General features: G+C 40.7%; 2 protein-coding genes across 3 annotated transcripts; both read right to left on the bottom strand.

Moving 5' to 3' along the window:
• Positions 1-1,176: 1,176 nt before the first annotated feature.
• Positions 1,177-3,813, bottom strand: LOC118218225 (ictacalcin-like). 2 transcript variants are annotated; one of them, XM_035400790.1, is made up of 3 exons: positions 3,670-3,813; positions 1,957-2,107; positions 1,177-1,521 (listed from the first exon to the last, which is right to left on the bottom strand). In XM_035400790.1, exons 1-3 carry the CDS (start codon positions 3,777-3,779, stop codon positions 1,384-1,386), a joined length of 399 nt encoding a protein of 132 aa, XP_035256681.1. In that variant the 5' UTR covers positions 3,780-3,813; the 3' UTR covers positions 1,177-1,383. The 2 variants fall into 2 exon arrangements, with proteins under 2 accessions (XP_035256681.1, XP_035256760.1); XM_035400869.1 differs by lacking the exon at positions 3,670-3,813 and adding an exon at positions 2,895-2,950.
• Positions 3,814-13,690: 9,877 nt separating this feature from the next.
• s100w (S100 calcium binding protein W) lies at positions 13,691-15,757 on the bottom strand. The gene is made up of 3 exons (XM_035383903.1): positions 15,504-15,757; positions 14,355-14,497; positions 13,691-14,003 (listed from the first exon to the last, which is right to left on the bottom strand). The coding sequence occupies exons 2-3, from the start codon at positions 14,493-14,495 to the stop codon at positions 13,857-13,859; spliced, it is 288 nt and encodes a 95-aa protein (XP_035239794.1). The 5' UTR covers positions 14,496-14,497; positions 15,504-15,757; the 3' UTR covers positions 13,691-13,856.
• Positions 15,758-17,002: the final 1,245 nt, after the last annotated feature.

Here is a 17,002-nt window from a genome sequence, read left to right as displayed (position 1 = left end):
TTTACTACTAAGCTACTACTTGGCTTTGTCTTGGCCAATTTACTACCTCCGCAGTCGGCATTCAAACTGCATAATGCCCAGCCCCTCATTGTCCCTCCCAAGTCTGAACATTGCTCTACTGAGCTCATTAGAAGCGCCATGTATGACTCATTCACAATAAAGCCCTGTTCACTATGAATGAAACAGCTGAGCTGTTGATAGTGAAGTTATAGGCTATACGGTGGGTGTGGTATTAAAGTGATCTAACGCATTGGGTTGGAAATGTGAAAATTGCTATTTGAAATGTAGCGGCATAACCCTTGTTGCGCTTCCAGTTTCTTCCTGAGCCCGAGACAGACTTAACATTATTATCCAAGCTACTAGGGAAAGAGTTTGAGGATGTAAGTCACGTAGTAGTCTGGATCATTATTTATAACAGACATGGAGGGGGCTTATTTATAAAATATTCTCTGACAGATAAAAAGATCCCAAAAGAAGGCTGGCTTTGGAATGTGTACCAGACCAATTCAATGCAACATCCAAGAGAACTCTCGTTCAAACGTTAAAAGGACTATTATATGTTAAAATGTCCTAAAACTCTTTTTTAAAAATCTGCCAACCAATATTGGCCTCATTTTGGCATAGTGTGTGGCGTAGTACCCCCATCATAACGAGAGGCGTCTGACTGCAGGCTGCAGGATGGTGGGGCTTGAGGTCAAGGCCAACCTTTAAACATCCTTCCCCCTAGTTCAGTGGAGAGATTTGAAAGGCTGAATTGTTTTTAACCAATTGCAGGCATCGACGGGTGGAGCCCATCGCTATATTTCATCATGACTCTCTCTTCTAATCTGCACCCCTCTGAACCGCAGCAAACGTAAATAGTGACTGGGTGCTTTGCCAACACACTCTTATTATGATCACAAATTGTAATATGTTATCATCATACACAATTGTGTCTGTACTTGTATGTATTTAGCTAACCTGGACAGTTGACTGTGTAGCTAATGGTAGCTAATAGTAGAACCACGAGTATAACATTGCAATACCGAAATCTCGGCTTGGAAAAGCCGAGGTGGCTGGCTAGCTATAGCTAAAGTACCTTGAAAACCCTGGTGATCCTCTAGTGACACACGCACAGGCACATTCACGTGCACACACACTCACAGAAAATGGCAAAACACACTTTTATTCAAAATGTATGAAATATTTGACTAAATCAAGTTTATTTTTGTAGCCTTTATTTCAATGCACTATCAACCATAGTAAACAAATTAGATTTTAAGAGTATATGTGAATATGTGTCTGTTCTTTGTAGGTATCTGGGTCTTCCTACAAGGTCCCTCTCTCTGGCTTTACAGCAACAATATTAAACATGGATGTCTGCTGTACTGAAGAACTGTGTCTTCACTTGGAAAGGGATTCATTGCACAACATCGTAATGCATGCTACGAATGTAACATACTCCTGGAAGTCAACAGTGCCACTCTTGTCTGCATCCAGGCTCTTAAAGATCTTGTCCAATGCTTGTTTGTCTGTAGCTTTCTGTTTTTGGAAGGGAGGGGAGATGGGAGAGTGGAAGAAAAAGAGGGAAGGTGATAAAGTCAACAATCCAATATTTTTCAAACCAATCGCACATGTAGTGGTACATACAAGTGAATGAAAATAAACAATAATATGCAGGTATCCTAATTTCATAGAGCACAACTGTAACATCGATCAGCAGAATTGTGTTTTCATCCGGATGCACTTTCACTGCTCTACCTTCAAGCCATATGGGTCTAAGTATAATCATTTCAACAGTCATTTTTTTATTGTTAATTTTTTTATTCATAAATTGTTTTTTAGATTTTTAAAATAATTTTTTAAATTTAAGGTTTTTTTTTCTTTAACACTTTAGCTAAATTGTGAACAATTATCAGCTATAGTTTACATATAAAAAATGCTTTATCAAACTTGTTGTGAGAATAGGGCTCTTACCCCAAATATGTCCCCCATCTCACTGTTGAGGAGGTCCGTCAGCTCACCCTTGGTGAGGGTTTTGCTGTCCCCCTCCTTTCCAGAATACTGGTGGAAAGCGCTGATTAACATAGACATTCCTTTCTGTAGGTTAGACATCTCTGCCACGCGACTGTGGGATGGAGACACAAGGATAAAGAGAGTGAGAGATGTCACAATCATCTGTGCTGTTAATGGATATTAATGTTTATTACGTTGTGCTTCCCTCTTTGTTTCCTATTTGGGCAGCATAACAGCATAACAGCCATTTGGGCTCCAACACAGAGAGGACAAGAGAGACTATCTTTACACTGTACAACAGTGTAACACATAGATGAGCCTGCAACTGCTGCTGTGGAATGTATGTAAAGGTGAAACTGAATTACAGACACTGAACATTGAAAAAGGAGGCATGGGAGAAAAATGATAGACTAGCGGTAAGAGTGATAGTATTGATAATAGTGTTCTGCTCTAATAGACATCAAAAATTCTTGGGTGAAACTACAGAAACTGGCTGTATATTAGCATTATATTGTAATGTATATGTTGTAACATAAAAATAAATTTAAAAAGGTAACTCATTGCAAATGGAGGATCAGAACATTCAAAGTTGTGATCAGTTGCATAACTACTTAAAGTACAAGAAATTTTCTATAAAATGCCTCGCAATTTGATCATAGCGATAAAAGACTATTTCTAAATTAGTACATTTTCTCTTGGTTCAAAGTCGGTCAAGTCACAACATGACTGTACCACTTTTGACTGGCTACCTTCTTCCTGATGCTTCTCAGAAAGGTAATAGTTAAAGCAGACCACAAAGTGTGGGTGACGCGGGGCTGAGGGGTGGGGAAAAGGCAGAAACAATGAGATGCGCAAAAAAAGGAGGAGAAAGGGGTGGAAATAACTAGTTTAGCTCATACCATTCTGGCCACTGCCCTACTCCGTACGTCTCCCGTAGCATTAGCGGGTTTAACGATGGGGGGAGAGAGAAGGAGACGCAGAGAGAGAAGAACTTTGAAGCTAAACCAGTTCAATCCAGATGAGCTCATTTTGCGTCTCTGCCTCAATCGCCTACACTTATCCTTTCCCATTTTTCCACTTCTTTCCGCTGCAGCTTCCTTTTGTTATCTCCATGTTAGTTTCAGATGTGACACAGATTCAGCTTATTGGGTGTGGCATTTTTAAAATTTTAACATATTTCTGCGTATTATATTTCACAAACTTTGTGCTTGTACATATAATACATATAGTTCCTGTCTGATTTTCTATTGCTTTCTACATTATACATTTATTATCATCTCTCCTGGCACCAGCCTGCATTTTAAAGGGCATTAGGAGGAAGGAGTCAGGAAAGGGGAGAAGTAGAAGAGTTGGAGGGTGGGGAGTGGAAAACTTTGACAAGCACAGCTGCACGGTACTTGGCAGATGAACAGATTGCACAAAGTACTCGCGTTCTATACAGCAGGGGCAGCTACAAATCAAATGGTGAATTAAAAGCTTGGAATAGTCCAAAATGAACTCTTTAAACTGGCTATAAAATTCAAAGAATACTATAGAAGAAACATCCTGATACATAAGACATACACAAATAAATTAACAAGTTATGTAACATGCATCATTTTGTCACATTTTCAAAACACATCTTTTTGTATTTGTTTTAGTATTTTTTTTATAAAGCAAGAGAATTGTACTCACTTTGGTTGTGTGAAGATTTGCTGAGAGTGAATCAGAGAGAGAGAGAAAGAGAAAGATGGTGATGGGAGAAGGGTGTGCCACATTTTATACTGTGAATGCCACTCCTTCATTCCGCCCCCTACGGAAATTAAACCGCTCTATTTCTCTCTCTCGCTCTCTCACACACCCTTTCCCCCCATTGATTTTCTTATTCTTATTTTCTTTGTGCCTTTGTGTACAAGGTAAAAAGGTTCAGATTAGATTAATAATACACTTTTTTCACTGATCCATTTTCTTCCTCCATAATATGAAAACTTTTTTTTGTTTCCCCAGCGGATATCCTCCTCTTCACTTCATTGCACACAATTCATACTGACTCATCGAGTGACCGTATCATTACATGGAACAGTGATTTACACTAGTCAGGATCATAAAATGAGTTTTTTTCCAAAATGCAGTGCATGATTTTTTTGGTGATCTGAGGTGATCTGATTCAAATGTTAAATTGTCAGTCATCATGTCAATCGATTCTACTAAATTATTAATTTCACTTAGCGATTAGACATTAAGAAGTAGTGAACATCAGTGTTACTTTCAGGAATACAATGTTGCTATATCATCAGGAAAATGAGTTGAGCAAACCAACAATCAGTATTGTTAATAAAAATTAAATAGCAACACAGATAAACATTTAGTTTTACACATCTATCGCTGTGACAGACAGGAGCCCGTCTGTGACAGTGCATTGTGGGAGGGGCTAGGCACATAGAGAATGCAGAGTGGAGAGGTCTAACTGCTCTGTTGGGTCTGCTGATAATCTTTTTGAGCTACGACAGAGTGGTCACCTTAGCTGCCCATTAGGCAAGGGCTATGAAGCCATTTTGAATAAGAATGGAGAAAGTTGGTTAAAAAGTGCACATTCAAAGTGGTTCAAAGAGAAAGACAGGCAGGAAGATGAAGGGGGGGCTTTTTCAGCAGGTTGGTGACACAGGCTTGTTTGAAGGCAATGGGGACACATCCACTGAACAGTGAGGTGTTCACCAGGGGTGAGATGTGTGACATGCACACGCACACACATGCACATGCACATGCACACACTTGAACATGCATACACGCACACACACACACACACATGCACATCCCATTGAGCCAAATGACATCTCATTTGCCTTTCTGTACAACGGCTGCATTCATCAGACCGTCAACAACATTATGGTATGTCTTACTTTCTATAACTTTACTTCTTGTCTCCTTGTGTTGTTAATTATTCTTTAACATGTTTTTCAATCCATAAAAAGAGGGCAAAGTGTGCATGCTCCCACATGCATCTTTGTTTTACATGTTTTCTATGGTGTGTCTTTTCCTCATATGTGGGGTCTACCAAATGATATGGTAATGCCAGTCATTGTCAAGAGACTTCACATTTCCCTGTCAGTGCAATATATGACCTGTACAAACACACCACACATGACATCAGCCACTCTAATCTATAATAAAATTTACTTTAGCATTTATTGAAATGTGTGCTTTCTTATCTTAACTGGACATGAATACCATTTCTCATGATTGTTCTATAGAATGCATGTCATAATGTATTTACATACTCTCACAATTTATCAATTCAGCAGTAATTATGAAAGTCACATGTACATTATCACAAACAAGAACACTGTGTCATTCTATCCACTTCTCATATAGTAACAGATGCCACTGAATAGTCCTACAAATGCCAGTGGAGACAGTAACAGTCCCAGCATGCACTGCACACACAGCAATGTAGAACAGCATTTCTCATTATTAGCTGTTATCTTTTAGTTATTATTCATTCATTTTTCAGAGCGGCTTTGGTAATGCAGTCCCACCACAATCATTGAAGTCTGGGCATGAAAATAAAGTAAAGAAAGTTACACGTCCATCTTCAGCACATCCATCTCTTGCAACCTCTTTTCCTGCCAGCTTGTCTCATTCTTGGACTTGTTCATTCAATTATTTGATCTTACACCACATTAACATCCCATATTCATGTAGTTTTGTATTGAGACTGGCTTAGGGGAGATTAATGTGGAGGAGCAGAAGTTAGACCCAGTTCAAACCAGTGGGGGTTCACATGGGATGCTTTTGGTGGGATGAAAGTTTGAATCCAGGGTGAAATGCTATTGCTCTACTCTGGATTATATGCTGTTCCACAGAAAACACTGCGAAAACAGATAATACGGCAATGTGAATATTACGGAATAATCCTGAAGCAAAACATGTCAAGAACATTGGGCAGCATTTGTCAGGACGGATTACATTCATAGTTGTGGTCGGTTTCCTATGTAATCTTTCTGCTTCTACAGCTCTTGATGTGCAGGTCCTTGCCAGACTCAGTCAACATGTAGCATAGTACACAAACGGAGCTAATTTCTCTCATTTCAAAAAGCATTATCATTTATTAACTAATGAATGCCTGTCAAAGCTTTCCAAAACTAATCTTCCTGGTTCATTATCTTGTGGAATTCTGAGCATGCCCCACTGCACCTTTCCCACACTGGCAGTTGAGGAGTGGCTGTGCTACAGATCTATATAGTGCATACACAGTTATTTTTTAAAAGATATCTAGCTGGTGTTACTTTAGCTAACAGTATGGTTGCTTTAATTATCTTAGATCATTATACAGCATAAAGTCTTACAGGACTGTTCAGGGACTGTATATAAATGCTGAGTGCCTCTTGGTGTTACTATATGCCACGCTGTACATGAGGTGCTCTCACAGTTGGGGCAAACATTTGTTTTCCTATGTAAACACCCATCTAAATTAAACTGCTTCGGTCTGTAATCTAGAAGGCAGGTATAGTGACACCTGAATGTTTCCTCCGCCGTAATCCTTGCAGATGCTGGCTAGAGTTAATTCGGGAAGGCCTTAATCGTGATTGAGATACCGAGTTAGATGGGAACCTGCCTCAGGCAAATGCCAGACAGGGGAGGATTTTGGATTTCTCCATTTTCCTTCCATGTCTGTTTTACCCTCGGCTCTTACTTTGGTTCTCATGCGTGACGTGACAGAAGCGTGCACGTGTGTGTGTGTGTGTGCATGTGTGTGTGTGTGTGTGTGTGTGTGTGTGTGTGTGTATGTGTGTGTGTGTGTGTGTGTGTATGTGCATGTGCATGCAGGTGAGGAGTTGCGTGTGTGGGCATGTGTCTGTGTTCATGGTTCTTTGCTGCTCCCTGTAGTATGTGGATTAGGTGTGTTTGCTGATGTGTGCTCCTTTCATGCAGTAACAAGGAAGTGGTTTGTAGGGGGAGGGGGGGTCACATAATATTTGTGTTCCGTGCTTTAGCATATCAAAACAGGTTTTGGGTCAATGCTGGGAAACTGCTGCATGTTGAGTAAACAATGTTGCAGCTCAGTTCTGTTAACATGTTTTAACTTTGTTGCTGCTAAGTGTCATAATAGTATAACCATGTAAAACTAAATTATCTTATCCCAAAAGATTTTAGACTATGAAGTACAGGAAAAAGCAAGCCAAACACAAGATTGCAGCAAGATTGGTTCATTTGGTCATGTACTGTATGCAGTTTATGTCTGCTTTACTTTGATATTTACAGTTGATTAAAAAAAAATATTTACTGGACCCATATTCTGTACTTAAACCTGCTATGCATATAAAGCATGATTAAGTACTGAATCGGTTCGGTATAAACCTCTGAAAGAAATTGATTTTTGTCAGCAACTGTTATGCTGGAGCAACTTGGAGGGCTAAATGACGGAATAGCTGTGGCTTCTATCTACATTCTTTCTATTTATCCGCATCCATCCTGGATTGTTCAGGAAATACTGTATCTGTGTATCTAGAAGTTGTGGGCAGCCGTGTGTGTGTGTGTGTGTGTGTGCTTGAGAGAGAGAGTAATAGAAAGAGAGAGAGAATGCAAGAGGAAAGCTGTGCTGTGGTCTGGGTGTGTGGTTTTGGCTGATAAACGGGCTGCACAGTGAGTCATTGTGTGTCCATAGAAACCCTGTTTCTATTTATTTTTCCCTCGAAGTGGAAAATCACAGCGACGCCCCCTTTCTCTCTATGGACTGCCCCCTGGCTCTCGGTGGTCCTCCCCTCTGAGCGTCATTCTGCCTTCATCCTCCCTCTCTATCTCACTATGCAGGTCAGCGCCCCCTGGTTTGCATATTATACTTTTTATCGACTCTGCCAGCCCCCAAACTCCAGAGACGCTTCCTCACTGGCATAACTACACATTACAGGAAATCCTCAGTGGACACACCCTCCACCATTTTCTTCCCCCTTTCTCTCTCTCTCTCTCTCTCTCTTGCTCTCTCTTTTCCTCGCCACTAAAATGTCTCCCTCGGCTTGTCAGCGTGTCCTGTTTTCTCTGGCCCTCCACATCGCAAATCTACGGTTCACGTTCCCGTTCCCTCCGTAAGACAGAAAAGAATGGAAGTTTATGAGACAGCCTCTCCTCCTGCAGTGCCTATGATCTTGCTTTTTTTCCTTTTGCGTATAATTGCATTTGCAAATCCTGCATTTCTCTCAAAAAAAGAGGAAGGAAGGCAGTTGGCATGAAACAAAGCAGGGCGGGATTGGAATGAAAGAATTGTGAAATCCAGCGGGAAAAACAACCGGTCTGAAAGAAACCACAAACCGACAGAGAGAGAGAGAGAGAGAGAGAGAGAGAGAGAGAGAGAGAGAGAGAGAGAAAGAGAGAGAGAGAGAGAGAGAGAGAGAGAGAGAGAGAGAGAGAGAGAGAGAGAGAGAGAGAGAGAGAGAGAGAGAGGATAAGGGGCAACAACTCTTGATGTACAATACTGGAGAGCACCGGGCACAATCGTAGGTCTATTACAGTAAGCTCACACACGTACTATAATTCGGTAAAATAGTACAGTGCACCAAATACTGAGGTGCTTGGTGCTTTTCAGTATCTGAGACGTGAGGAAAAGAAAGGAGAGGGTGTGTTTTTCGCCCGTGGGTCTAAATGACTTCCCTGGAATGGGATGGTGATTCACCCCGAACAATGAAAAGCACATGGCCAGCTTGCGCTCAACAATGCCAGAACGCTAACCTGATTTAAGCTGTGGAGGAGGGGGTATGACTTTAATAGACCAGTTTGGCTGTGGACCGTCAAATAGCTATCTTGAGGGAGGAAGACAAGTTTGGCCGATACACGGGTTCAACATTCCTACTCTTTGCGATAAGTGCTTTGGGATCTACAGCACAGAGACCATAGTAGGTCACAAACTCAGTGTTGTATTGCATCTCAAACCCATGTGGGAAAATGCCCACTACTGACCCACCGATTTTACTACATGAATAAACATTGTTTTTTTTATCCTCAAGGGGATCTCCTATGCAGCAAAGTCCAATGAAAATTGTGGGGCTGTAGTTTGGTTCTACCAGATGAAATATATAACAGTGATTAAGCACAGAGAAAAGTACAGGCTGGAGATGGTGCAGACTATTACAGAGAAATTTTAAAGGTGGGATATTATGGCTCACAGCAGTTTTCTCTCCGTATCTTTTCAACTGGCTGCAGAATCGCACACAGGCAGGCTGGAGGTTTCTGACACACCATTTCTACTGCATTTCCATTTTACCAACGTAAACCACATTTTATCAGCTAAACAAAATACTGTACACTGAAAAAGGCTTATTGAAATTAGCTATCATTTCTGTCATTATAGTGCTGTATGTGAAACGATAACAGTTTCAGTTCATTTGGATATTTTATTGTTCTTCTACTTTGCATACTGGACTCTAGTATGGGTGTGGAGGACAGAGGATGAAGCCAAGTCAGTAGGAGAATCCTACAGTGCAGTCTTGGCTCTGTATTCCAGCACATTGGATTTGAAATGAAACAATGAATATGAAGTTAAAATGAAACATCTACTGTATATCCAGTGATCTATGTATTACAGCCATTTTATGCATAGTCCCTCATTTTAAAGGTGCAACAGTAATTGGGAAAAAAAATGAACATAATCATAAATCAATCTGTTATATTTAGTACTGGGTTGTAAATCCATTGCTTTTGAAGACTACCTGACGTCTGTGACCCACAGACACCACCAGACCCTGGCATCTTTCATGGTGATTCTCTGCTAGGCCTGAACCGCAGCCATCTTTAGTTTCTGTTTGCTTCCGGGAATTTCTGCCTTCAGTCTTGTCTCCAGCAAGTGAAATGTATGTTCAGTTAGATTTGGGTCGGGTGGTTCACTTGGCTGATCAAGAACATTCAACTTTTTCTCCCCCCCCCCCCCCCCCCAAAAGAACTCCTTGGTTGCTTTAGCAGCGTGTTTGGGATCATTGTCCTGCGGCAAGGTGAAGTGCTGTTCGATGTGTTTTGAGGGGGTTAGTTGGATCTGAGCAGATAAGATGTGTCTGTACACTTCAGAATTCATCATCCTGCTGTCATCAATCACATCAGTAAAGACGAGGGAGCCCGTTCCCATGGAAGGCATACATGGCCAAGCCATTGCACTACCTCCACCATGTTTCAAAAGAAGATTGGGGAAGGTTTGGTTCATGAACAATTCATTTCTTTCTCCACACATTTCTCTTGTTTTTATAATGTAAATGTTTGTCAAACTGACCTGGCCATTCTGTTATTGAGGTTTACCAGTGGTTTGCTTCTTGTAGAGAAGGCTGTGAGGTTATGCTGGTGCAGTCTTCTCTTTATTTTAGCCTTTGATACATCTATGCCTACATCCCAGAGGGTGTTCTTGACATGTTTGACAGTTGAAAAGGGCGGTTTTCAAAAACATAAAAACATTTGATTTTGACACACTCAAAGTTTTAGCTACGTCTCTGACTGGTTTGTTCAGATTTTTATACAGGGCTGGCCCGTGGTATAAACGGTCTATGCGGTTGTTTAGGGCCACAACCGCTAGGGGGGGCCACAGGACCACGAGGGTGGGCCACAAGATCTAAGGTAAATAACGTTATTTTCGCAATGACGCTATTCATCCCCTATCCCGGGACTAGCGTTATACATTTTAAACGGAATGGCAAGCAAACATTTCATAACAATGTAATGGAAGAAGGATTTTGGATTGTACCAAGCGATACAACCCCCCCTCCTCCCCCACCCCTCGACAAAATCCAGCAGCACCCGCCCCCCCACCCCCCCCCGTCGGACAGATTTGCTTAGGGCCGGCCCTGTGTTTATAACTCACGATGGCCTGTTTTCTGGCATTTAAACTTCTTTGGTCAGAATACTGAGAGACAACAACAACAGACTCTGAAAGGAAAGCACACACGTAGAATCAACTCTAGACCTTTTGTTGTCTTTCTGGTGCATGAACTAATGCAGCAATACACTGTAACATGCTTACAATGTTGATCATGTGACTGTGGCGGTTGTGAATTCAAGAGTCTGATGGCATGAGGGTAGCAACCGTCCTCAAGTCACCTGCTGAATGAACTGTAGCTGTCAACACCTGGTTTCAGCAAAATCTTTTTGGCGTGAACTGCATTGTCTATGTGGAATCCCACACATTTTTTCTCCCAAAAACTCACAGTCTTGTCTAACCTGTTAAAGTTAGAATCAATCCTTTCTTTCAAACACAAACTACCGTGGAGCTCTTCATGAAATATGAATTTCAAAAATGTAATACAAATTTGAAGAGGGGAAGAAGCACAGGTTGATAAGAAAGAACAAAGAAATATGTACATAAACTAAATGTTTTTATAGACTAATGTATTAAGCTTTTTATTGTGCGTGTATATACTATTCAGTAACAATTTACTGGGCCATAAGTATTCATAGCACCATCATATAGCGTAATTAATTAGCTTATTCTTATCAATCATGCATTCAGTTTATGACTAGCTTACCCTGACATGAGGTCATAAACCACAATAAACATTATGTCAAGAGTGATATAATGTCGTATGCCACATATTTCATGAAATCATTTATAAGCTGGTTATAATATTTAAATATTCTTATGGCAGGCAGAATAGATTATGAGGAGCTCATTAAAGTGGCCTGATAACTCCAAACCAAAAATGAAAAAGAAACACCTCAAGTGACGTGCTCTGCAATATTCAATACAATGGACCGAACGCATCAGCCGCTATGAGGGAGGCAGTGATGGTTAAAAAATGCAAACAGAAATACTGATGTGGTACAGTATAAGGTTGTCAATAAAAATGAAGGATGACTGTTGCGTAAATGAAATGCGGGGATTGTTCACAGATCATCATTCATTTCTCACTCCTCAGGTGCAAATAAAAAGAGATTAGTCCAGTTACATTTGCGAGCGAAAAGAAAATGATACAAAACAAATAGAAAATGGCATTTTTCACTTTTCGCAGAATCTGGGAGGAGCAGACTGAGTGCCAACCTCAGAGTGGCACAGTTGAGGAGAGAGTGCATAAGAACACACATATGAGGATCTCTCTCTCTCTCCGAAATACAAGGCTGTGCTGTGACAGGGCTGACAAACAAACAAGGAGCAACACCTGGGATTATTACCAATCAGCCTCCTGTCAGCATACCATCCAATGAAAGCACACAACAGAATAAAATCCTACAGGCTTCTTATAGGACACAGATGCTGCCTCCCCCCCCCCCCCCCCCCCCCCAAGCCCAACCCCGATGCCTCCCAGCTTCACAGATGGTAAACATCATAATAACCCGTTTCCAGTTTGTTGGTATGTATACGTTGGCTGTTCCGTGGTTTTATGTGGGTGGATTGATGCATTTCAATTGCTTCCAAATGTACTGAATGAGATCATCTCTAAAAACCCACCATTTCTCAGTTCCATTCATACCTCAACTCTGCAGCCTAGTCTTGTCCTGTACTCTTAAGTAACAGTAAAAACAACTTTTTTTCTGCTCAACTCTTTAAATATATGCAGAATAAAAATGTCTCTCTCAACTGCTGTAAAATTGACAGTCTTTGCCTCACACATTGAAGCAACTGAAAATACACTGTCACAGCTACAGTAAATGCAACCAGTGTACATAAAAAGTTTTAAAAAATATTTTTTTAAAGTTGCCAGACAGACAGGTATATATTCAAATTCATTAATAAAACAAAGGATGTATTAGCATCAGAAAATGTAAAGTTTTGAAGCTTGAGGCACAGGTGAGTTCTATTGTAATTAAATCCCCTACATTGAAGCCCATAATGCTGAGAGTTTTGGAGATTACTTTAAACCAGTGTCTGACTGACACCTCTGTTGGGTCCTGTTCAAATTTCAAAATTATTGAGTGGGCGCACTTAATCCATTGATATTAAGAAACATCTTTTGAGGAAAATGTATGCTTATGAATGCTAATCAGTTATTAATAAATCTATAAACAGCATCAAATCCAAATGAAACTCTTGAAAGCTCATTAAGGCACATGCAACTTAATCCCACAAGAGGGCGCTGTTGATCCAGGGTAACATGCCAGCATGCAAGATAGAGACTGAAATTTGGCAGAAGGAATATCAGCTGAGAGAAAAATATATAAAAAATAAAATCCAATTCAAATACCTATAAATGTTATTTGCAGAAATTTAAATACCTAGCTAAGTGTGCTGTACTTCTGTGTGTGCAGCCTGCTCATGTTTCCATCCATCCATTATCTATACCCGCTTATCCTGAGCAGGGTCGCGGAAGGGTGCTGGAGCCTATCCCAGCGTGCATTGGGCAAGAGGCAGGAATACACCCTGGACAGGCCACCAATCTATCGCAGGGAACACACACTATTCACTCACACACTCATACCTATGGGCAATTTAGGGTCTCCAATCGGCCTACCTGCATGTCGTTAGACTGTGGGAGGAAACCGGAGTACCTGGAGGAAACCTGTGCGGACACGGGAGGAACATGCGAACTCCACACAAAAAGGCCCCAAGCCGAGATTCGGACTAACGACCTTCTTGCTGTGAGGCAACAGTGCTACCCACTGCACCACCGTGCCACCCATCTGCTCATGTTTGCAGTAATAATAATCCTAACTGAAGTGTGCCATCGAGCAAAGCCCTGAGAAAATGCATAGAAACTGAGACATGCAGACACTGGGAGACACAAACTGAAAAAAACTGAAAATGGTCTATGAGTAAAGATGGGTTAATCATATTTTATTTGGGTTTTTTTCTTTTTTTTAACCCTTCATGCTAATTCACTCTGTGACAACACATCTGGAAAAATATGTCCACCTTGTTTAGCATGGCTTCCTTTAACGCACCAGACTAGCCACTCGCCCACTCTTTCCTCTTGCGCTCTTCACTTTTTGGCTTCCTTCTCCATTTTGTAGTAGGCCCTCGCCAGCAGAGTCACGAACCTGCAGAACTCCCGGAAGTTTATCAGATTATCTTTACCCTTGTCCAGGTCTTTCAGCAGCGTGTCTACCTCTTCTGGGTTAAACTTTTCCTTTAGGGGGGAGAGAGAGCAACAGCGAATGAGGGGAAAGAAAAGACGGTAGAGCCTCCTTGCCGTAAATTGCAGCATTTGACATTTCTACAACATGAACTCGTTGAAACATAAAATTCTAAAAAAAAAAGAAGAAAAAAAAGGAAAAGGCAGACACGCCCACTGTTCTTTCCCTCAGGCGCTCAGACTTTCCTGCTCCTTTAACCATTGTTCCTCTGCCGAGCCGTGGCTTTGGCACAGACTCAAAAGCTCCCTCTAGTGTGTCTTCACTGACCCCTTCCTCTGCACGCAATGTGTCATTCCAGCCCGGTTAAGGGCGCAGTGGTGTTTTTTTGGAGGTCCGTCGCTCACCTTCAGCTCGGGGGTGCTCAGCTCCTTCTCCAACATCTCCTTTAACTCGGCGGAACTCAGCTGCCCCTTTTTTCCCTCCTTCCCCGAGTACTCCTTAAAGAGCTCCACCAGGGATGACACCGCAGTCTCCAGCTTGGACATGTCTGCAAGGCGGGGGAGGGGGGAGGGGGGGGGTATGCAATACATGGTACAAGTATCTACAGACAAAGGGCAATGAAAATGCAGAGGCGCACAGACAAGCACACACATGCTTGCATGTGATAAAGCATGTTTGCATCAGTCAAAGAGGGGCTTGCGCAGGGGCAAAAGCATGCAATCACAAAGAATTTGCATAGTTACAGTGGTGCATGCAGCAACACATATTTGGATCTGCTCTGAGGGTTAGAAATTATTGTTCATTGTGAATCTCTGTTCAGTGCTGTTACTCTGTGATTGATTGATGTGGTCTTAAATGTGGTGTGGTGCATGCAGGGATAGATTGGGGCTCCTGGTGGAAAAAAGGGGGGGTGTAATGGCAGATGCAAAACAGGCACTTTATGTTTTGTATGCACATGCGTGTAAAACTCTTGAAAAGAACTCTACGGTCTCCACTAAGATTATTTCTGTTTAAACAAGAGAAACACACTACCCAGGGTAAAGTTTACAGTAACCTCAGAGCAAAATCTGTCCATGAGCAATATCCAGATCATAGCTTTCATTTATTTACATAGATTTTTGCATCATTTCATGCACTTTCAACACACAGCTGTACACATTTTTACAGTTTGGTTACTGGTAGCAGATATTAGGATGACTGAATCAGGGATTTCACTGTAAGACATTTTGGTATTTTAATTGCTGTGGAAGATAATTTTTTTTAAATCAAAGCTTTGTACAACGCAGGAAGAAGTATTTATGCAGCAAAATGGTCTGATATAAATCAACTCGCCAGTATGTCAGGCCAAATATGGCTTAAATGTTCTCATTGATTATTCATTTAACAGTAAACCTTCTTCTGTATATTAAATGAAATCACATAATAACACAGATCATTAATCGATATGCACTTAAAAAAGCAAAAAATAAATAAATAAAAATAAAAAGAAAGCACCATAACCTTCCATTCACTATATCCCCATACCCTCAGAAACAAATATCTTTCACACTCACCTGGTGGGAGTACAGCACTCAGCAGTGTGATGAATCAATTTGGATTCTAGTTCCCGAATGACCACTGAAGAATTTGCGGAAAGCCCCTTTTAAAGCATAAATGCAGTGAGTGACACTCTGGGTTTGACTAAATTAGTACCCCGCCCATACCTGCTGGACAGGAATCAAGAAGCTTCTGTAACTTCATACAGCATAGAAATAAGCATCTGCAATGAAGATTAACATTATTGTGTGTGTGTTCTCACGTACTTAGCTTTAAATAGTTTGTTGTGGGTGTAGTAGATTCTAGAGTAGCCGCTTTCCCTTTAAGAATGTCAAGGCAGAGCTAAAACGAGCAGTTTGAGTCACCGCTGTTAGAAGCACTTATTTATAGTGTGTTTGAATGATTCCATTCCAGAGGACTGAATGATTATATACTCACCATTTTTCCAGACTCTTTTCACCCTTTCTTTAATTCTGTGTTTTTAGAGGGAATAAAATGGGGGTGTGTACTGCTTCCTGGACAAGAACATTGATGTTTAAGAAACATGCCCCATACACACATTTGCAAAAAAAAAAGTATTCAATTTGAGTTTATTCCACATTATCTTAGAGTATGCATTTTACCAAAAAAAAGTAGTTGCCACACAGAAAACATATATATAGTGTATAAGTATATATATATATATACAGCATATACATTGCTGTGCCCCCTTTATGATTTATATTATTATTGCATATTTGTCACACTGAACAGTTTCAGATCTTTAGAAAAAATTTAATATTAGACAAATATAACAGAAACACAAAACACATATTATTTCATTTATTTAATGAAAAAAGTTATCAAACACCAAAATCACTCGTGCCTATGAGTGCCTAGTTGCTGAATTGATAATTAAATTCAGCTGATGCAACACAGCCAAGCTTGATTTTAACAAGCCCTGTTAAATCTATACCTCAGTGATATTCAACCTTACTGTCAGAGTGAAGTAGTCACCACAATGTTTCTACAAGCACACTCTGCCATGATAAAAAAAAATTCCAGAAGAGATTCGAAAAAAGTTGTTTAAATATGTCAGTCTGGTTACAAAGCCAAACAAACAAACAAACAAACATACCTACATACATACCCACACACACACACACACACACACACACATACACCCACAAAATTTTCCCATTGTTGCCTACACTTGCAATGTAGTGGCATGTAAATGTTTTGGCACCCCTGGTTAAATTGCTGGCTGTAGGTGAAAAGAAGTTAACACAACCTCTGCAGGGAACAAACTTAAACATGACATATTTCTGCTAATAATTCACAAATACTTTTTATTTTCTGAATTCAGCAGTTTGAAAAAGTTAAACCCTAAATGTGGCATGTGCAAATGTTTAGGCATTTGTCCATTTGGTCCATTAAAACCTTTCCGAATGTCTCATTTTAAATTAAGCCAGGTGAAAACAGAGCTTAATGCACTCACGCTTCTAACCTCTCTGGGACACGTGCCTACTCTCAACAA

Source organism: Anguilla anguilla, chromosome 1 (assembly GCF_013347855.1).
Source record: "Anguilla anguilla isolate fAngAng1 chromosome 1, fAngAng1.pri, whole genome shotgun sequence".
In the NCBI taxonomy this organism is placed as follows: Eukaryota; Metazoa; Chordata; class Actinopteri; order Anguilliformes; family Anguillidae; genus Anguilla; species Anguilla anguilla.
This window is presented reverse-complemented; position numbering and strand designations above follow the sequence as displayed.

Bases quoted from the DNA above. Each gene is read 5' to 3' on its own strand.
- LOC118218225 (XM_035400790.1), bottom strand. From the start codon at position 3,779: ATGAAGGAGTGGCATTCACAGTATAAAATGTGGCACACCCTTCTCCCA. The intron at 2,108-3,669 runs GTGAGTACAATT...TCCATCCCACAG, and splicing joins CAAATCTTCACACAACCAAA to TCGCGTGGCAGAGATGTCTA. The intron at 1,522-1,956 runs GTAAGAGCCCTA...TTCCAAAAACAG, and splicing joins AGATGGGGGACATATTTGGG to AAAGCTACAGACAAACAAGC.
- s100w (XM_035383903.1), bottom strand. From the start codon at position 14,495: ATGTCCAAGCTGGAGACTGCGGTGTCATCCCTGGTGGAGCTCTTTAAG. The intron at 14,004-14,354 runs GTGAGCGACGGA...TCCCCCCTAAAG, and splicing joins TGAGCACCCCCGAGCTGAAG to GAAAAGTTTAACCCAGAAGA.